At 46.7% G+C, this 22,085-nt stretch overlaps 1 protein-coding gene across 1 annotated transcript in view; it reads left to right on the forward strand.

Moving 5' to 3' along the window:
• Positions 1–839: 839 nt before the first annotated feature.
• LOC135915033 (RCC1 and BTB domain-containing protein 1-like) overlaps positions 840–22,085 on the forward strand; it is a 52,547-nt gene continuing 31,301 nt past the window's right edge. The window contains exons 1-4 of the mRNA XM_065448003.2: positions 840–1,113; positions 6,553–6,827; positions 16,036–16,274; positions 16,714–16,804. Of these exons, the coding sequence (XP_065304075.1) occupies positions 6,581–6,827; positions 16,036–16,274; positions 16,714–16,804 (577 nt within the window). The 5' untranslated portion in view covers positions 840–1,113; positions 6,553–6,580. The remainder of the gene's footprint in view (positions 1,114–6,552; positions 6,828–16,035; positions 16,275–16,713; positions 16,805–22,085) is intronic.

Raw genomic sequence — 22,085 nt, forward strand, 5'->3', positions numbered from 1 at the left:
AGTAAGGAAATGCGGACAAGACAGATGACGATTATCGTTGTGTGGCAAGATACGACCCAAAGGGTGTAATTTTGTTTTACACTCTTAAAAAGGTTGCACCCTTTGGGGTGTATATTTTTCCCTCAACAATAATCGTCATCTGCCTAGCTTGCGTTTCCTTTCTTGAAACTCGGCGCTCGCTACTTTCCTGTCGAGAAGGCTGCGTCACACTGATAACGCGCGTGCCGTTCGTGACTGGGAAGTACCGGGCTCGCAGCGGTAAAGAAAGGAAACGCGGGCAAGACAGATTATTATTGTTGTGGGACAAGATAAGCCCCAAAGGGTGTAAATTTTTCTAAGAGTGTAGTGTGCATGCCGTTCACTCTTAGAAAAATTTACACCCTTTGGCGCTTATCTTATCCCACAACGATAATCGTCATCTGTCTTGCCCGCGTTTCCTTTCTTTAACGCTGCGAGCCCGGTACTTCCCAGTCACGAACGGCATGCGCGTTATCAGTGTGACGCAGCATTCTCGACAGGAAAGTAGCGAACGCCTAGTTTTCAAGAAAGGAAACGCAAGCAAGGCAGATGACGATTATTGTGGGACAAATATACACCCCAAAGGGTGCAACCGTTTTAAGAGTGTTCGTTGCTGGGAAGTACCGGGCTCGCCGCATTAGAGAAAGGAAATGCGGACAAGACAGATGACGATTGTCGTTGTGTGGCAAAGGGTGTAATTCATGGTGTAATTTTGCTGAAGAGTGCAGCTTCTTACGCTCACATCTGACAAAATGTGCCTATCATAGTTGTCCGGAGCTTCCGAAAGGCGTCGCCACCGTATCCGCCGCGCGCTGCCGCATACGCGCACCTATCGCGCATTTGGCAAGTCAAAATCACTCGTGTTTGGAGGAGAGCGCATGAGAGGAAACGTTCTTTATTCTATGAGTAAACTTTAATTTGGATAAATTATGATTCACAATCGTAGTTCTCCCTAACGGATACTTTTCTTTGGCGTCTTTAGCCTCGTAATACTCGCGTGCTCACGAGTAGTGGCGCATTTCTGAAGGCGCAGTGCACGTCTGTTTGAGACAGGACCTTGGCGACAAGAGCAGCAATCACGTCGGCTGTTGACAGGTGGGTGTGTGGTTGTCTTACGCACAGTTATAAGCGAAACTTTAAGCAAGAACACGACGCACTGCGATTCTCAACACCTGTGCATGTCGTTGCAAATTGAAGGAGCGTTTGCTTTGTGTACTCTGTAGCGTTTCACGGCTCCGCGATTAACTATTATAAAGTTTTGCTGCTTAAAAGTGAAACGTGCCTTTTTGTACGTTGATTTGTCTTGGACTGCTGCTTATCAGCTCCTCACGTACTCCAGCATAGGGTCGCAACGTGTTTTAGTATCATGCTTCAGCTGTCAACGTCTCGTTCTTTCTTATGCCCACGTTGCATCTTTACCGGTTGCACCTTTACTTGTACGTAACAAAGACAACGAAAAAGGCAAAATGTTATTTAAAAGGCTGACCTAGCCTTATCTCTCAGCTGGCGCTTGAGTAGTTTTACACGCTGGCTGACCTAATCCAGTGTTTAATCATTCACTGCTTGTGCGCTCTTCACTCCCAGGTGAAGTGTTGAGAACGCGAGGTAGCTTTTCAGTCTCGTTTAGAAGTTCCATACAGAAGCTAGACACACCGTAGCTAACTTGCCAAAGTCACAATAAGTGCGCAACTTTACTCATAATTTATGAGCGCTGACGTAGTAGCCGACATGTCGGCAACCATCCCGCGCGCTGGCCTTAATTTGTTGGTTCCTTGAAAAATTTCTGTACCTCGGTCAAAGCACGAGGTACCTCGCACGCCAGCATTAGCGGCGATAATTTTGCCCCTTGATGCTTTTCAAGAAAACTGATCTGTATTCTACTCGGCTTCCTTTTTCTGTTTTTTGAGGTGCAAGTTAAATTTCCTTTGCTTAACCTACAAGGTTCTTTTTGGTTCCTACATAAAATGCCCGTTTTTATCCTGCCATCGGTATGGACTGTTCTCTGAAGTGAAGCTTTGTGTTTGATATGCGCACTGAGTAACAGTATAAACAATTTTTATGCATTAAGCAAGAAAGTGAGTTCTGCTTGAGTTCTTTTTACCTTAACACTTCACAGCAAGCTGATTGAATAAACTGTAATCAAGCAGAGGGACTGCATCATTGCCATATCAGGGTTTTCGTCTCCCTTGGCTACTACTTTCATGTTCACCATCTTCTATCTGTTTAGTATACACTTTACTGCACCTCAACTTTCTTTTTGTTTGTCTGGATTCCATAAATTCTGTGATCATGTTTGGAGCCAGGCAGAGAGCTATGAAAAAGTTCGAAGCTTATGGCGTATTGGACTCTAGTAGCACCACAGATTAATCTAGGACAGCATTCAAGTGACCCACTGTGGTAGTTCAGTGGCTATAGCATTGCGGTGCTGAACGCATTGAGGTTGTTGCTTTGATCCCAGCGGCAGCAGCTGCATTTCATTTGGGGCGAAATGAAAAAAAAAATATGCTTGTGTGCTTAGATTTAGGTGCATGTCAAAGAACCCCAGGTGGTCTAATTTTATGAATGAGAGAGAGTCCAATAAATGTGATACATAAATGTAATAAATTAATCTAGCATTTAAAAGTCGAAAGTGCCTTTGTCGGGCACAAAGGAGAAGCAATGCACTCACCCTGGACCTGAGAAAATCGTACAGTTAAAGGTGTGTATTGTGGTAAAGGTTTTAAGAAGTATTAATGCATGCACTGCAGCTGTACTTCTTGAGGTCTCGATTTCTGTGAATCTTAACCTACTGGTGTGTCACACATCATAGCTGTCTGACTGCACTGTGGCTGCCTGATGAGTCATGCTCGTTTAAAACTTTCTTGGGCTCCAGAGAAAGGGTGTTGCATACTGCTAGAGAGCCCTGAACAACTGCACAAGGGGAATAGCAGCCGTAACCTATATCACAGTGGATTTATCAAGTCTGTTCCTGATGTTGTGAAATGCTTGTAAATACTGTTATGCAAGTTAAGTCCTCGTGAACACTGCACGTGGGACACATTGTAGCACTACACTGCTGTATTAGGCTTCATTACACATATTAGAGCCAACCTGGACCCATGATAATGCTTAGTACTGGCTTAAAACACGACCTGTGTAGCGCTACTTCACTTTCAGTGCTTAGGATTTTCAATTGAAGATGCCATTAGCTTTTGTCCCTGTTCGTTAATGTCATAGCAACTATCACCTATGTACTTATTCTGTGCAAAACAGCTGTGCTGTCACACAGAACCAAATGATTTCTGGAAGTAGAAATGACTTTCTCTGATCAATTTCTGAGACCAAATATTTTCAGTCACTGCAGGATACTGTATACTCGCAAGGATTATTTGTCATCACATTACCTTAATGAATGTGCCGAATTTAAATTCCAATGGCGGACAGGCCGCCATTGGAATCTGAACCTGGCAACGTTTAACGTTAGAACGTTATCTAGTGAGGCGAGTCTAGCAGTGTTATTGGAGGAATTAGAGGGTAGTAAATGGGATATAATAGGGCTCAGTGAGGTTAGGAGGACAAAAGAAGCATATACAGTGCTAAAAAGCGGGCACGTACTGTGCTACCGGGGCTTAGCGGAGAGACGAAAACTAGGAGTCGGACTCCTTATTAATAAGGAAATAGCTGGTAACATACAGGAATTCTATAGCATTAACGAGAGGGTGGCAGGCCTTGTTGTGAAACTTGATAAGAGGTACAAATTGAAGGTGGTACAAGTCTATGCCCCTACATGCAGTCATGATGACCAGGAAGTCGAAAGCTTTTATGAAGACGTGGAATCGGCGATGGGTAAAGTCAAAACAAAATACACTATAGTGATGGGCGACTTCAATGCCAGGGTAGGCAAGAAGCAGGCTGGAGACAAGTCAGTGGGGGAATATGGCATAGGCTCTAGGAATAGCAGAGGAGAGTTATTAGTAGAGTTTGCAGAGCAGAATAATATGCGGATAATGAATACCTTTTTCCGCAAGCGGGTTAGTCAAAAGTGGACGTGGAGGAGCCCGAATGGTGAGACTAGAAATGAAATCGACTTCATACTCTGCGCGAACCCTGGCATCATACAAGATGTAGACGTGCTCGGCAAGGTACGCTGCAGTGACCATAGGATGGTAAGCACTCGAATTACCTTCGACTTGAGGAGGGAACGGAAGAAACTGGTACACAAGAAGCTAATCAATGAGTTAGCGGTAAGAGGGAAACTAGAGGAATTCCGGATCAAGCTACAGAACAGGTATTTGGCTTTAACTCAGGAAGAAGACCTTAGTGTTGAAGCAATGAACAACAATCTCATGGGCATCATTAAGGAGTGCGCAATAGGAGTCGGCGGTAACGCCGTTAGACAGGCAACCAGTAAGCTATCGCAGGAGACGAAAGATCTGATCAAGAAACGCCAATTTATGAAAGCCTCTAACCCTACAGCTAGAATAGAACTGGCAGAACTTTCTAAGTTAATCAACAAGCGTAAGACAGCGGACATCAGGAACTATGATATGGATAGAATTGAACATGCTCTCAGGAACGGAGGAAGCCTAAAAACAGTGAAGAAGAAACTAGGAATAGGCAAGAATCAGATGTGTGCGTTAAGAGACAAAGCCGGCAATATCGTTACTAATATGGATGAGATAGTTCAAGTGGCTGAGGAGTTCTATAGAGATTTATACAATACCAGTGGCACCCACGACGATAGTGGAAGAGGAATTAGCCTAGAGGAATTCGAAATCCCACAGGTAACGCCAGAAGTAAAGAAAGCCTTAGGAGCTATGCAAAGGGGGAAGGCAGCTGGGGAGGATCAGGTAACAGCAGATTTGTTGAAGGATGGTGGTCAGATTGTTCTAGAGAAACTGGCCACCCTGTATACGCAATGCATCATAACCTCGAGCGTACCGGAATCTTGGAAAAACGCTAACATAATCCTAATCCATAAGAAAGGGGACGCCAAAGACTTGAAAAATTATAGACCGATCAGCTTACTGTGCGTTGCCTACAACGTATTTACTAAGGTAATCGCAAATAGAATTGGGAACACCTTAGACTTCTGTCAACCAAAGGACCAGGCGGGATTCCGTAAAGGCTACTCAACAATAGACCATATTCACACTATCAATCAAGTGATAGAGAAATGTGCAGAATATAACCAACCCTTATATATAGCTTTCATTGACTACGAAAAAGCATTTGATTCAGTCGAAACCTCAGCCGTCATGGCGGCATTACGGAATCAGATGAGCCATATGTAAAAATACTGGAAGATATCTATAGCGGCTCTACAGCCACCATAGTCCTCCACAAAGAAAGCAACAAAATCCCAATAAAGAAACGCGTCAGACAGGGAGATACGATCTCTCCAATGCTATTCACAGCATGTTTACAGGAGGTATTCAGAGACCTGGAGTGGGAAGAATTGGGGATAAATGTTGATGGAGAATACCTTAGCAACTTGCGATTCGCTGATGATATTGCCTTGCTTAGTAACTCAGGAGACCAATTGCAATACATGCTCACTGACCTGGAGAGGCAAAGCAGAAGGGTGGGTCTGAAAATTAATCTGCAGAAAACTAAGTAATGTTTAACAGTCTCGGAAGAGAACAGCAGTTTACGATAGGTAGCGAGGCACTGGAAGTGGTAAGGGAATACATCTACTTAGGGCAGGTAGTGACCACGGATCCGGATCATGAGACTGAAATAACCAGAAGAATAAGAATGTATTGTATTGTATTGTATTGGGTTTTATGGCGCATAAGAAGAATAAGAATGGGCTGGGGTGCGTTTGGCAGGCATTCTCAAATCATGAACAGCAGGTTGCCACTATCCCTCAAAAGGAAAGTGTATAACAGCTGTGTGTTACCAGTACTCACATATGGGGCAGAAACCTGGAGGCTTACGAAAAGGGTTCTGCTGAAATTGAGGACGACGCAACGAGCTATGGAAAGAAGAATGATGGGTGTAACGTTAAGGGATAAGAAAAGAGCAGATTGGGTGAGGCAACAAACGCGGGTAAATGACATCTTAGTTGAAATCAAGAAAAAGAAATGGGCATGGGCCGGACATGTAATGAGGAGGGAAGATAATCGGTGGTCATTAAGGGTTACAGGCTGGATTCCAAGGGAAGGGAAGCGTAGCAGGGGGCGGCAGAAATTTAGGTGGGCGGATGACATTAAGACGTTTGAAGGGACAACATGGCCACAATTAGTACATGACCGGGGTAGTTGGAGAAGTATGGGAGAGGCCTTTGCCCTGCAGTGGGCGTAACTAGGCTGATGATGATGATGATGACCTCTATGAATTGAGCTTAAGCTAATTATTCCCTTTTAATTAAATCCCGTTTGGTGCAATAATGTGATGCACATGTGCATTCTCTTTCCACATGAGTGCAATACACTAGAATGGTGATGCGAGGTGCTACGAAACTGGCACAACATCTTACTGTTTCACTTATGTAGACACAACCATTGTCCAACTTTATGGTTTCGAAACAACCCTAATTATTCTTCATTGCAGAGAAGAGCAGGAGGAGGAAGTAGTGGGCATGGCAGAGCGACTGGCTTCCCTGCCTGTCTTGGATCTGGGAACCTCAACGGATCTGGACAAATGGCTCATCTTCAGCAACCTTGACAAGACATTTGTGTCAAAGCTGCGTCTGGCTTGTGTATTTGGCAGCTCAGGCAACGAGGCCTTAATGGTCACTCAGGACGATGATGTCTATGCACTCGGCTCCAACTCAAGTGGCTGCCTAGGACTTGGAGACACACATGGGAGCCTTGAGCCCCGAAAAGGTGCGTGTTATTGTCAGTGTTAAATGTAAGTGTTTGCTTTGAGATGCTGCATTGCTGTGCTTGCAGTATAGCACTTTGTGCTGACAGTTGCATCACTGGAAAAAGTCATTTTTGATAAATGGTGATATTGAGACTTTATTGCTGGCTGCATCAGACTACAGCGCTATCTTCTCGGCTAATACAGATTTTTAAATTTTTGCCACAGTACATGGTTTTGGAAAGTAAAGTGCTTTTGATGTGCTATTTAGGTGCACGTTAAAGAACCCCAGGTGGTCAAAATTTCCGGAGTCCTCCACTACGGCGTGCCTCATAATCAGAAAGTGGTTTTGGCACGTAAAACCCCAAATATTATTATTATTATTTTGATGTGCTAACCACAGCTAGCAAACTCATTAATGATAGCTTAGAATCACTCAGGTCCAGAGCCATACATATCTGAGTCCTAGTAAGTTTGAGTCCAGGTGAATCCAAGTGGTTGCTGCGGATAAGTCCTTGAAAAAACACAAAAATGGGGCATTGAAAATTATCCCTATGAAGTTGGCGTAGGGCTAATGGGGAGGGGGACATTGCAAAAAGAGGGTCTGCAAGCGAAAGTCTAAATGCTCTGTAAGAAAGACTCTATTGCGCTGCAGCACAGATAATTCCAATTGTTCTGCCATGATGTCTTATTTTATATATATATATATATATATATATATATATATATATATATATATATATATATATATATATATATAAAGTTTGTCCTGAAGAGCACAGAATTCTCGTATAATGTGTTCTGGTGGGGTGTCTCTTTACGTGTGTTAATGTCCAGTCATATATCTGTGTGAAATTGTACCACGGAGGCAACCATTGTGGTTTTTTGGCAATGTGGAGGGCTTCATGAGGTATGCCATAATCCCGACAATATTGCTCATACCGCAGGAGAAGTGGCCTAATCGTGTTCGGTTTATTTGTATAATGTAAGGATGAATTGCATTGTGTGAGGATGTTGTAGCATATGTGTCGCAGTGATGACTGAATTCTGAGTCTGTAAGAAAAGTGAGTAATGCTCTGCGCTGCTGTAAGGAGGGTTCATTGCACTCAACATGTAAACTTTGAATAGGTGATGTTCTGTAGGCACTACTTGCCTGTCGCACTCCAAGGTTGTGTACTGGATCAAGTCATCGGATGTAGGACTGTCTGGCTGAGCCGTAAACCACAGAGCTTTAGTCTAAAAGGCTATGCACAAGACACCGGTAAATACGTAAAAGACATAAAAGACACGTTTGGTCAGAACCCCAGTGCTTATGAGATAATGAGGATATTCAATGCTTTATTTGCCTTAATCTTTAATATTTTAATCTGGGGTAGGAAGTGTAGTCTTTTGTCAAAGATTACTCCTAAGAATTTATAGTCATGTTTTACCAGCAGTGCGACATCATTCAATTTTATAGCCGGGTGTAAGTACAATCCTTGTTTTTGTGAGAATAGCACTGTAACAGTTTTTTTAGTAGAGAAACGGAAGCCATTTTTCTCAGCCCACTCCATTAGTTTATTGTTATCTGGAGCTGCCGTTTACATGTTGGCAAGTTTGAGGCGCGGCACGCTATTCGCAGATCATCGACGTATATGGAGTGCATAACAGAGGGGGGAATGGCTTTATTAACAGAGTTTATTTTTACTATAAAAAGTGTTGTGCTAAGTACGCAACCTTGTATCACACCGTTTTCCTGGATAAATGTGCGTGAGTGCACAGTGCCTAGACAGGTTTGGAATGTCCTGGATTTGGAATATTACACTGATGGCTCTAAAACAAAAGAACACATGGGTGTGGGGGCCGTAACGGAAAATTAGGAAAAAAGTATCCGATTGCAACAGCATGCCTCTGTTTTCACAGCTGAAGTTCACGCTATATGAGTTGTTGTTAAACAGATCATCACTGATATACACAAAAACGCAGTCATATACACTGATTCTTTAAGCACACTGAAGGTTCTACATCTGAAATCCGAGTGTAAACCCCTGATAGGAGACATTTTAAACACGGGGGCGCTTAACAAATACGGGAGGTCAATTTGTTTCTGCTGGGTTCCAAGCCATGTTGGGATACCAGGTAACGAAGCAGCTGATAGATGTGCGTCGATGCCAGCACACAAAGACATAATAAACACAACACTTCCATATAAAGATAGCATCCGTGCGATTAGAAAAGCCTTAACGTCAAAATGGCAACACGAATGGGACTGTTGTGCCGACAACAAGCTACATACCGCTAAACCCATAGTTGGTGAATGGAAGTCATGTTATCATCAGGAACGGTGCTGAAGTAGTTTTATGCCGACTACGCATTGGGCACACACACCTCACCCACAATTATTTACTTACGAAAGAAGACACATCAACATGCGAGAAATGCCAAGAACCGCTAACAGTTATGCATATATTACTAATATGTACAGTCTGTTTCACACTTAGGGGAAAACTCGGAGCACATTGCATCGGCGATGCGGTGAGCGCTGGAGTCGCGCGACGGAAGCAGCTCGCGCAGGTGCAGACGCTATATGGGCGGAGTCATGACCTGCGTCGTCTGCTACGGCGGCACGCGCCGGCCGCGTTGTCGTGAAGAGTGCTACGGTCAGAGGCAGTGCGCGTATTCCATTGTTACTGCGGGAACTGAGCCGATATTCCTTATTAAGCGTTGCGCGACGCCAGACTCTGAGCTTTCATTGGCCACATTCGGGTTCTGCAAACTTCTTTTGACGGCATGCTTCTTTCGTTCTTTCGAAAGGCCGTGGTACTTAGTGCGTGCACATATATTTCTTCGCTGTGTGTGTTACCGTAACACGCAGCGACAAGAAAGGGACACCGAACTGTGCGCATAACGTGCTCGGTCTTTATTTGACGCGAAAGGAAAACAAAACACTCAATATAATTAATATGCGAGTCTAACACGATGAAACAAACGGATAAGAATAAAAGAATGCTTTAGGTTAAGGCATTGAGCTGAAAGTGTTTCTTCTCGACAACAGTTCATAACACAAGACAGGCTCGGCCTTGGTGGACGTCCGCGAGGTGCATCTTTGATGCGCCCTTCTTTCTTGTAGGCCTGCAGTATCCTATTCACAGCTTTAAGCGACCGTCCTGTCATCTCTGATATCTTCTTTTGAGTATATATAGTTCCTAGAACACAGTTCAATAATCTTCACTTGTTCTTTCTTCGGTACACGGGCCATGTGAACAGGACTAACGATTTAGCACCGTTCTTGTCAGATGAAAAAGCTGGACTGAATTAAAACGGACAAGCGTCAGCTTTATTCAGATCAATCTTGAATCTTGTAAACCTTCCTGTATCTGTAGAGAGCCGCACCGTTCTTCGATCACCAATCAGCGACGGAAGGAGATGACGCTGCATTGACTTTTCAAGGTCATTTGCTTTTTTATCTTCAGAAGTTTAAAGAGCGCCAAATCGCCCCAAAGTCGACCATCGTCAGTCAGTGGGATGTGCTGCGAATGAACACATGACTTAGCGACTCAATTTGCAACTCACTGCCCTCTAGAATGAGCGCTGTCATCGCTGCCGCTGGAGACATGACGAGATACTAAGTGATGTTCGGAGCGTGACGCATGCATTTCCTCGTCAGCTGGCAGAGCCTGTTTTGTGTAATGAACTATTGTCGAGAAGAAACACTTTCAGCTCAATGCCTTAACCTAAAGCATTCTTTTATTCTTATCCATTTGTTTCATCGTGTTCGACTCGCATATTAATTTTATTGTGTGTTTTGTTTTCCTTTTGCGTCAAATGAAGATCGAGCACGTTACGCACACAGTTCGGTGTCCCTTTCTTGTCGCTGCCTGTTACGGTAACACACACAGCGAAGAAACATACGTGCACGCACTAAGTACCACGGCCTTCCGAAAAAACGAGCTCAGAGTTTGGCGTCGCACAACGCTTAATAAGGAATATCGGCTCAGTTCGCGCAGTAACAATGGAATACGCGCACTGCCTCTGACCGTAGCACTCTTCCCGACAATGCGGTCAGCGTGCGCCGCCGTAGCAGACGACGCAGATCACGACTCCGCCCCTAGAGCGTCTGCGCCTGCGCGAACTGCTTCCGCCGCCTGGCTCCAGCGCTCGCCGCATCGCCGATACAATGCGCTCCGAGTTTTCCCCTAAGTGGGAAACAGACTGTACACACATTGAAATACACAGACGAAACCTTTTGCACAACTTATATCAACTACACATACCTTTACACCCTGCTTTAATTTTAGGTGATGATCCACTAGTCCCACTATCTTACGTGCGTAAATTTCTAGACTACACTGGATTTTTACATAAAATGTAGATTATTAACACAGCCTTTTCCTTCCTAAACTGGATTTTAACACACCTTTTGCTTGGCGCAGCACAGCCTTAGCCACTTTTGTGCCATTGAACCACATTTAACTAACTAGCTATGATGTTATTATCTTGTTATCGTACCTTTTAGTGCAAACTATTTGTTGTGAGAAGGGGTTTATTAGCAGCTCTTTATGCAAAGGGCACAGTGACCAGGAATGGTGAGGCAGCCCGAAGCACCGTCCAAAAAGACGCCAGCAACCAGCAGTGCGAGCAGAGCTGAGCCGCGTGTTGGCGATGCGGCTGTACAGTGAGACGCATCTTCTTCTTCACAATCTCCCCCTGGACAAAAAGAGCCATGCTGGCGACTTAAGAATTGGGAGGCAGAGGGTAGTGGTAGGGCTTGAGACACAAGATGTAGACAATGTCACGTCCGCACCGGCGCAAGTCTTTAGGTGGTGACAGTGGCTCAATGAGGAAATTCATTGGGGATGTTTGCTCCAAGACTCGGTAAGGCCCTTCATATTTTGGGATGAGTTCCGAGGAAAGTCGCGGCGTTTGAAAATGGACAGACAGCCACACAAGAGAGCCTGGAGCGTAGGTGGTGTTTGGAAGCGGGTTGGTGCGGTTTTCTTTCTGGCGCTGCTGTTGCTGTGGCGTAAAGGTCGGCGCGAGCTGGCGGCATTCTTCGGCTTGTCGGGTGACGTCGGACACAGGTACACTCCGAGGCATCAGGACAGTATGGTAGGAGCATGTCGATTGTATGCGTAGGCTCGCGGCCATACAGGAGGAAGAAAGGTGAAAATCCTGTAGTGGCCTGGATCGCAGTGTTGTATGCGAATGTGATGAATGGAAGAATGCGGTCCCACTAACCATGATCAGATGCCACGTGCATCGAGAGCATATTACCAAGTGTGCGGATCGCTCTGTGAGCCTGTTGTCTGGGGATGGTATGCCATGCTTGTCTGATAAATAATGTGGCATTCCAAAAGCAAGCCTTCGATGACTTCGGAGAGGAAGGTGTGTCCTTTGTCACTGAGGAGTTCTTGAGGTGCACCATGTCGAAGGACGAAAGAGGCTACATTTCACGCTGTAGCACTTGGTAAAGCAGCAGTTTCGGTGTAGCGGGTCAAATGGTCAATAGCAACTACGATCCACTGATTGTCATCTGGTGTCAATGGAAGTGGGCCGTATAGGGCGATGCCGATGTAATTGTAGGGTCTGGCAGGGCATGGGAGCTGCTGCAAGGCACCAGACAGACGTAAAGGCGGTGATTTGCGGCGTTGACAGTCAAGACAGCACCGATCAAATTTTTTTGCAAAATTGTACATGCTGCGCCAGTAGTAGCGGTGGCAAATTCGTCCGTACGTCTTGAAAGCTCTGGCTTTACCTCATTGTGGATAATTGTGGAAAGAGGCACATATTTGTGATCTTAAGCTGTGTGGATTCACTAGAAACCACCCACGGACTTCAGGAGCATAATTGCTTCGATGGAGCAGCTGGTCACGAATGGCGAAATGAACTGCTTGGCATCTGAGGGTTCGGGATACAGGGATGGTCGATGATCTAGATAGATGGTCAAAAAGAGAAGCGATCCACGAGTCGCGGCATTGTGCGGTGGCAAAGGAGTCCATGTTGAAAGATGACACGAAGTGTGTGCAAGGTGTGCCGCAGGCAGTCTGGAGGTAAAGGTGAATGGGACAGGACGTCTGCGTCTGAGTGTGTGTGCCGCTGCGGTATACGATGCGAATATCGTACTTCTGGATGTATAGTGCCCAACGGGCTAGGTGGCCAGTGGGATCTTTCAAGTTGGCGATCTAACAAAGTGGATGGTGATCTGTAACCAAGACGAATGGCCGCCTGTATAAGTATGGCCGGAACTTGCCAAGTGCTCATACTAAAGCCAAGCACTCTTTTTCGGTCACACTGTAATTGGCCCCAGGCTTTATCAACATGCAACTCGCATAGGCGACTACGTATTTGAAGTAGCTGGGCTTTCGTTGGGCGAGGACAGTGCCGAGACTGACCCTGCTGGCATCTGTATGTACCTTAGTTGCAGCTGACAGGTTGAAATGGCAAAGAATAGGTGGAGAGGTGAGAAGACGACGCAGCGTAGCAATTGTGGAGTCTCATACAGGGGACTCGGAGGAGAGGTCGGCGTTGTCACATAGAAGCCGAGTCAATGGCGCCATGATCGATGTGAAATTCTGAACAATTTGCCGGAAGTGTGAGCACAGGCCCACAAAGCTTCAAAGTTCTTTGATGGTCTTAGGCTTCGGAAACTCGGTGACTGCTTGAAGTTTTGCAAGATAGGTAGAGTGCTGTGCTTAGACACAACATGACCTAAGATGGCGCGCTCCCGCATGGCGAAGGGGCACTTATTGAGGTTGAGTTGGAGGCCAGCATTCGTTAGACAGGCCAGGACATGTCTGAGGCAGAGCAGGTAAGTCGGAAAAATCAGGCGAGAAAACCATGATATTGTCGAGGTAACGCACAAACGGACTACTTGAGGCCACGCAGTGTGTTGTCCACGAGTCGTTCAAACGTGGCAGGGGCGTTACAAAGCCCAAAAGGTATCACAATAAATTCATATAAGCCGTCGGGCGTAATGAATGCGGTTTTCTGGTGATCGACTGCAGCCATCAGGACCTGCCAGTAGCCTCAACGCAATTCGAGGGATGCGAAGAATTCTGCTCCGTGAAGATTGTCGAGGGCGTCGTCGATGTGCGGCAAAGGATGGATGTCTTTGTACATTACCTTATTTAACCAACAGTAGTTGATGCAAAAGCGAATGGACCCGTTTTTCTTTCGAACGAGAATGACAGGAGATGCCCAGGGACTGTGCGCAGGTTGAATAACATCACTACACAGCATATTGTCGACTTGGGCGGTAATGACACGACGCTCTTCAGCAGAGACACGGTATGGTCGTTGACGTAACGGCTGATGCAAACTGGTGTCAATGTTGTGCTGCACTTCTGCCGTGCGGCCCAGTTGAGGTTGTGAAACGTCGAATGAACTTCTAAAGTGGTGTAGGAGATCAAGAAGATTAGCGCATTCGGCAGGTGTGAGGGTGTCGGCAGTGGCACGCAAGAACATATCTCTGGATGTCTCCTCAAGCGCCGAAATTGCTGATGGTTGGCCGGAGTCGACATCAAAAGAGTTTGGGGACTTCCACCAGAGACGAAGAGTAGAGGTGTTACACTAAGCCAAGGCATTCACCAATGAGCAGTATATTAAGCACACAGAGGGGAATGTAGAAGTATATATTGCTGCAGCTGCCGGCGATGTCAAGCGTTGCAAAGGGTAGTGGTAGATCTTTACGGCTCTTGAAGACGCTGGACAGCGTGAAGAGAACCGTTGCATCAGTCATGACATCGCAGGATACGAGTACGAGGGTGAAGGATCCAGGCGGTATATCTGTGTCCTTGCACACGGCAAGCTTAGAAGGGCGATCACGATCTTCGGGCAATGGTGCGCGACACGGAGGTAAAAATTCAACTTCAGCGCTGAAGTTGAATTTTTACCTCTGTGTGATGCAGTCAATCACGGCTTTATAACGGGATAAGGAGTCCCATCTGAGGAGGACGTCATGGAAGCATGCGGGAAGAGCAATACACTTGACTATATAAACAATGCTGTGAATAAGCACACGTACAGTAGAGGTTGCGTGAGGAGTGACGTGCTGCGTGCTTGCCATACGAAGCAACAGTCCAGAAAGCGGCGTGGTCACTTTGCACAGTGAACGGCACAGTTTGGCAGCTATCACAGAAACGGCTGTGCCGTTATTCACAAGAGCAAATGTAGGAACACCTTCTACAGAAATTTTGACCACGTTAGCAGGACAGGCGCAAGGACTTAGACAGTTTGAACGCATCTTCTTCTTCTCAGTTGGTTACAAAATGGGATCTCAACTGTGAAAAGTCTTTTATGTAGCCGAAGTTTTTTTGATCAATGATCTGTTTGACAACCAAAATGTCCTTGTCAGTGCAAACTTGCCATTTTAGCCCTGTGGTTACAATGTTCTATAGATGAGTTGCAAAACCTGCAAGGTAGCTTTTCTACACCGAAAATTCATGCACAAAGATGGCGCAACCCGCCCTTGCTGAAAAAGTTGTGCACTGTAGTGTCTGGTGGTGTCTGTTCATATATTGATGCATGTATACCAGGGCTGGATCCCTTTGTTGTCTGTCCATTGACTCTTTCTCACCCTTTAGATTTCATTATGTCCTGTATGGCAACCTAAATATGAGATTAAATTGGTCAGAGCATATTGTTGGGCTAGTTGGTTCATTATGACAGCAAACGTCGGTAGAAAACACAACGGACAAGTAAGCAGACCAAGATGATCGCAAGGTGCACTAACAACTGACAGTTGTTAGTGCACCTTGTGATTGTCCTGGTCTTCTTGCTATTCTCTAGTGTGCTGTGGTGCTGTTTTCTGTTGCTAAACTTGAGATAATCTTGTCCATAAGTGTTTCACATATCGTCTTCACTGGCAAGAGAGATGTGTCGGTAACATTAGCTTGGTACATCACCTGACTGTGAAATAGGTGCCCATGTGGCCAATTGTGTACAAGTACTGTTCATTGTAAAACTCAAAAGTGCAAAGAAAACAAGAATGGGACTGCAGGTAAAAGCATGTAAAATAAAAACGACAGGCCTATGCACATTTCCTGTTCTTAACCATTGTGCAGCGCTTGCCACTGAACATACCTGTCACGACTCAGTGGCTATGGCATTCTCCTGCTAAACATGAGGTCACAGGTTCAGTTCCCAGCCGTACCAGCTGCATTCCCAGTTGGTCAAAATTAATCCATAGTCCTTTCTTGTAAACCCTTGTGTTGCCTTCGAATCTTAAACCCCATGAATTACTTCATTGTGCAGTGGACGCCTTGTGTCGACGGGGTCTACATGCAATAGCCTATGGCAGTGGCCCACATGTCCTGGCTGTGACGGAAAGTGGAGACCTGCTCAGCTGGGGTCACAATGGCTACTGCCAGCTGGGCAACAACTGCAACACGCAGGGTCTTGTGCCTTCCTCCATCTCAGCGGGCTTGTCTCATCGTGTGGCCCAGGTGGCCTGCGGTTCACACCACTCACTCGCCCTCACCACCAATGGTGATGTGAGTGATGAATGTATTGTGGCTCATGTGAAGTTAGCCTGTTCTCAGTCTAAGTTAACAAACTGTTAGCTTGAGTTTGTTTCTATTTGAAGCCACCGAAAAAACCTAGTGCTTGCAATTTTGTGTAATGTGCTTATATATCTGAACATGCACTTCGGGTGTTCAAATGTGGCCCTGATGAACCAGGGTGCTGCTGTATGGCCACATTTGTTCTTTGAGGTTTTCCTCGGCCATTTATATTGTTGTTTGTTATATTTTTCAAAAGATATCTTCAAGTGCAAACCATAAATTTTCACCCTATCATTGTGGGAGCACATGCTTCTGTTGAGTCACATTCTAGTTTAATTGTGTTTTGAGTGAATATTTGCTTTATGTAATCATTGCATAGCAATGAAGGTGAGGCTGCTGCGGTGCTGTAACTTTGTTCTTACATTGGCAGGTGTATGCATGGGGCCAGAACAACTGTGGCCAGGTGGGTTCAGGCTCAACCACCAACCAGCCTACACCCCGCAAAGTGAGCTCGGGGATTGGTGAGTGGACCGTACATACATATTCGGCTGCGCTGTTGCTTGTTTGCATAAATCTTTCCAGACTATGCACAATAATGTGCGAGCAAACTTTAAAGGGTCACTAGACTGTGTTAATAAGTTATCTCCTACAATACCAGAAACTCTTACTGGGAGAGATGACTTAGTAAGCCAAAGAAAGGTGCAAAAACAAGACTGCAATCCGGCCCTAAAGTTTCCACACTTCTCCAGCCTCTTGACTTTATCATGTGAAATATGAAGTAAATGCTCTTGGGACAAATGAACGACAACACAGTAGTGGAAACAAACCAAAGGGCATTTATTGCACCTTTTATACAATAATCCAGCCAGCCGAATTGCCATAAATGGAACATGCTGATGGGCGGTAATGAATAGAGGAAGTCTGAATCACCATGACAGAATATTGAGTCAATATGTTCGCCTCATGCCGGACCCCAACAGCTATTTAAGTCATTCGCAGGGGAAGTCTTGTGAAAGAAGGTGCATACAAGCGAATGAGGTTAGTGCACACCTCTTCTACTTTAGCTGCGTCGGTGGAGAGCGTCTGCACGCATCTCTCTTGGAGACAATCTGCGTTAGGTTTGAAGGCTAGTGTACCTAAGATAGCTGTTGGCTTCATGTGCACTGTGTTTTCGTGCTAATAGTTTGCATTAAACCAAGAGGCAGCGTGAAGAGGAACTCGCTCACCACTGCTGCCGCTGTTCACCACGCCAATGTTGTGACAGCGAGCGTTCGTGATCATCGAGTGAGAGGGTTTGCCTATGCACGCGAGACAATGTGCTTGTTGATTTATATAGTATGTGAATGTTTACAGCAGTTTACGCAGCTTATAGAATGACTAACCTTACTTCGTATAGCTGTCTAATAATTTGCTATTGCAATAAATGCTTCGCCTTTTGGGTGAGCCTCACTTTTCTAAAATGACTGTCCACAGTGAAAACACAGAAGCTTCTCTTGGATTGTATAATTTTCAGATCCGATGTCTTGGCTGCTTTAATGTCTCAAACAACCATAGATGCTCATGAGTCTGTTTTTTTTATTATCCTGTTCAACTAATATCTCTTGTAATTTCATTTTTCCTACTGTTAGTTGCTTGTATACATGAGCATTTCAACATCAGATGTATAAATTATTATGAGCAATTCTTCCCGTATTGTGGGGTTTTCATTTGCACAAGAGCATGAAGTCGATTTCAAGCCGACCTTTGACCAATGCTTGGTTAGCAGCCTTTTGCTACTTGTGCAAATGCCCTTATTCATTACTGTACAAAACTGTATTTTCGATAAACGGAAATCACTTAAAGGAACTGCCTCTTAAACGAAACACCATCCTCATGGTTGGTTGGTTTTGTATTCATGCAATTGTATTCAGCTTTGTCTCTCAGTGAACGGAACTCCTTATGAACAGAACCAATTTCCCTGGTCCCTTGAGGTTCCGTTAAAAGAGAATCCACTGTATTATGCAGCACTGCAATGTACAGCACTCTACAGGTACTGTACAAAGCACATGGAGGCTTCAGCGCCAGTTGAACATGCACTAGACCAGTTTGCTTGCGCCAAAAAGCTGACTAAATGCAATAATCAAGTGCGAGGAGGCTTCTGCATGTTCCCTGTCCCAACAATCATTGTTTCGCAAGCTGAAGAAAGCAGTAAAAAAACCAAGTGCCTGCTGCAACGAATAACAAATGCTCCCTGCACCAAGGAACTTGCCTGTTTTAACATCTGCATAGCTACTGCTTTCCCACATAGCATGGGCATCACTATGGCTAGTATTAACGCTGTGAAGAAGACGCGCCTCTGTCCAGCAGCATCGCCTATGCTTGGCTCATGCTGTTGGTTGCTGGTGTCTTTCGAGATGGTGCCTCACCCTTTCTACTCGTAGCGTCCTTGAAGGAATGCACCGCCAATAAACCTCTTATCAATTGGTGGAGGTTGCTGGCGTTTACCCGTTTTGCACCCTGGAGCTTCGCACGAGAACGCTTCCACCTATGATTGCCAACACCAATCTGCCGGCACCTTCGCCCCAGTCCATCATCTGCACCGGAGTTCTTCGACAGTGTGATGTGAAGGCCTTCATTGGTACAGATGACACCAACACGAAAGACTGGTTGGCATCTTATGAACGGGTGAGCGCACATAACAAGGGGACAATGCCGCAATGTTGACCAACATTATTTTTTATATTACTGGCATGGCGCAACTCTGGTTCCATAATCACGAAAGCGACATCCAGACATAGTCAACTTTCAGGGCCTCATTCATTGAAGTGTGGTCGACCTGCTGTCTGCAAACCGTGTGCTGAACACCGTTTGCACGCACAAGTACAACAGACTGGAGAAAATTTCGTGAGTTACTATGAAGAAGTGGTTGACCATTATAAACGTCTCAACGCCACCATGCCCGAAGTTGATAAAATTCAGCACATTCTCAAGGGCATCGATGACGGCGCATTCCAGATGCTTCTGGCCAGGAATCCGCATACAATTTCTGAAGTCGTCACCTTATGTCAGCGCTACAATGAGTTGAAGAAGCAACGCACCTTGACTCTGCAGCCTCAGTCGCATGCTGACTCGCTATCGAGTCTTGTTCCCATCCCTGAGCACTTTCCACTGCTTCTGCATATCAGACTTCGTGTGCAAGGAAGTTTCCCGTCAACTTTCCTTGGTCCTATCATCTGCCACTAATGATTCGCACTGTCATTGCCAAAGAGATCACTCAAGCTGTTCCTGTCGCTCACCACCAGCTGCCAATGGTGACGCCTCTTGCCTATGTGAAGGCAGTGCAGCCTGTGGCCACACCTCTTGCCTATGCGATGGCAGCACAGGCTGTAGCCGAGCCTCATACATATGTGCGGGTAGTGCGTAGGTCTCCCCAGCTGCCTTTCTCGAGCCTGCAACAATCTTCTCCCCCCTGCCACTCCTACTGCATCTTGGGCCGGGCCGAGAGTCAGCAGTTCTTGGTGGACGCCTGACAATCGTTCCATTTGTTATGCCTGCTGCACTCCAGGACACGTTGCTCACTATTTCCGCCATCATCTTCAAACTTCCAGCGACGCTGCCCGAATGTGCCAATCTGCTCCTGGTTCCTCACAGCGGTATGGTTGTCCTGACCTGCCTGAATTACAGTCCCGCCACGTTCCATCTTCTCGTGGACAATCGCTCTCCAAGATGCGTCGCCAACTCGCACCATCCGACCAGGAAAACTAAGCGCCGCAGTTCAAGAGGCAAGAACTGTGCCATCTTTGAACTACACAAGTCCTCGCTCCTCTGATGCTAACATGGTCACAATATCTGTCAGACATTTCTACTTTTGCGCTTGTGCACACCGGTGCAGCTGTTTCTGTTATAGTTGCCAAACTCTGCCTTTCACTGCGCAAGGTGACCACTCCGCTCTCCGGATCGGCACTTCACACGCCAACCACGCAGCATGTTGCACCTCTTGCAGCCTGTACTGCCCATATACAAGGCATTATGTGCATTGTGGAGGTTATTGTTCTTTCTGCCTGCTTGCATGACGTCATCATCAGGTGGAAGCGCGCTCCTCTTCGCGAGTGTGATCACATCAAAATTGTGACTGCATCGGGGCAACGCATCCCCGAAGTTCCCAAGATCAGGGTCCTGGGCCTGCTGCTCAACAAGAGCGGCCGCAACGACGAGACCATCAACAAGCTTACCACCAAAGCAATGGACGCCATCCGGCTCATACATCGAGTCTCTGCATGACGGGCGGGCATGCGTGAGGACAGTCTCGTGCACCTTGTCCAGTCGTTCATGATTAGTCACATCGCCTACGTTGCGGCCTACCTTAACTGGCACGTCACTGACAGGACCAAGATCAACACGCTGATCAGACGGGCTTACAAGGCGGCGCTGGGTTTAATGGAGACCACGAGTACGGCTCGGCTCTTACAGCTCGGCGTCCATAATACCCTAGAAGAAATAGCCGAGGCGCAGCTCAGCGCGCAATTCGAGCGCCTCTCTACCACCAAGACGGGTCGCAGTATACTGACGTCCCTGGGTTACAGCCCCCAAGCTCCCAGCCGGCAACCGTGCGAGATCACAGATGAGGTGCGGGCCCACATTTACGTGGACCCCATCCCGAAGAACATGCACCCAGAATACAACCAAGAACGGCGGCTGGCACGGGCCAAGGCCCTCACTGAACAACACGCCCAAGACCCGCACGCCCGGTATGTGGACGCCGCGGAATACAAGCGGGAAGGCTTCGCGGCGGTGGTCGTTGCGGCGGCTACCGGCACCAAGACAACGGCGGCGAGCGTGCAGTGCACGAACGCCACAGACGCTGAGGAGGTTGCCATCGCTCTGGCGATCACCGAGGCCGAGTGTCACACCGTGCTCAGCGACTCGAGGAATGCTGTGCGCAACTTTGCCAAGGGGCGAATATGCGCGCCGGCGGCCGCCATCATCGGCAAGCTCCAACTTCAAGACCGCGGCAGCACCGTCCGTATCAAGTGGTTCCCGGCCCACGCCGGCGAGTGTGCATCCTCACCGAACCACAACGAGACGGCTCATTCGGCGGCACAAGCGCTTACTTTCCGTGCCCCCGAGAGTGACCGTTCCGTGTGGTGGTTCGAAACCAAGGACAGAGTGACTAGTTATGCCGAAGTAACTAAGTGTTACCGCTTAGCTCGACGGACAATGCCGCCTCCCCACCCGGCACTCAGTCGGGAGGAGGCCGTAATCCTAAGACAAATACAGACCGCGTCACTCCTCGCCCCCGCAATGCTGCACGTGCTTCACCCAGAGCTCTATCCGAGTGGGCTGTGCGGTGTTTGTGCAGCGGGTCCGGCGGACCAATGGCATATCATGTGGGACTGTGCCAGGTTCCCGACGGCAGCTACCTCCAGGACTTACCCGCCAGAACTACAAGGTGCACTGCAGTCTGCAGACAAGGAATCACAACTATGGGCCGTCCAGCAGGCCCGGGGTGCGCTCGAGAAACACAAGCCTCATGACCCACTACAAACTGGCTCAACTGGGCTAGTGCAGAGTAGGGCATAACCCCGGGTCGACGCTTGGCCAGCGTCACGACACGTTAAATCGTTGTTTGCCGGCACTTCATTAAAGTTATTCCTATCCTCCTATCCTAGTCATAATGCTGTCTATCTAGTCATAATTCTATCTAGTCATAATGCGCTAAAGTTGAATTTTTGCTGCTGTTTGACACACCATACCATGAAACGCTTGATTGGCGGCCTAAACTGGTTGTGTGCGAGGACACTGACATTCTGCCTCACTCTTTTT

The sequence above is a fragment of the Dermacentor albipictus genome, chromosome 1 (assembly GCF_038994185.2).
Source record: "Dermacentor albipictus isolate Rhodes 1998 colony chromosome 1, USDA_Dalb.pri_finalv2, whole genome shotgun sequence".
NCBI lineage: Eukaryota > Metazoa > Arthropoda > Arachnida > Ixodida > Ixodidae > Dermacentor > Dermacentor albipictus.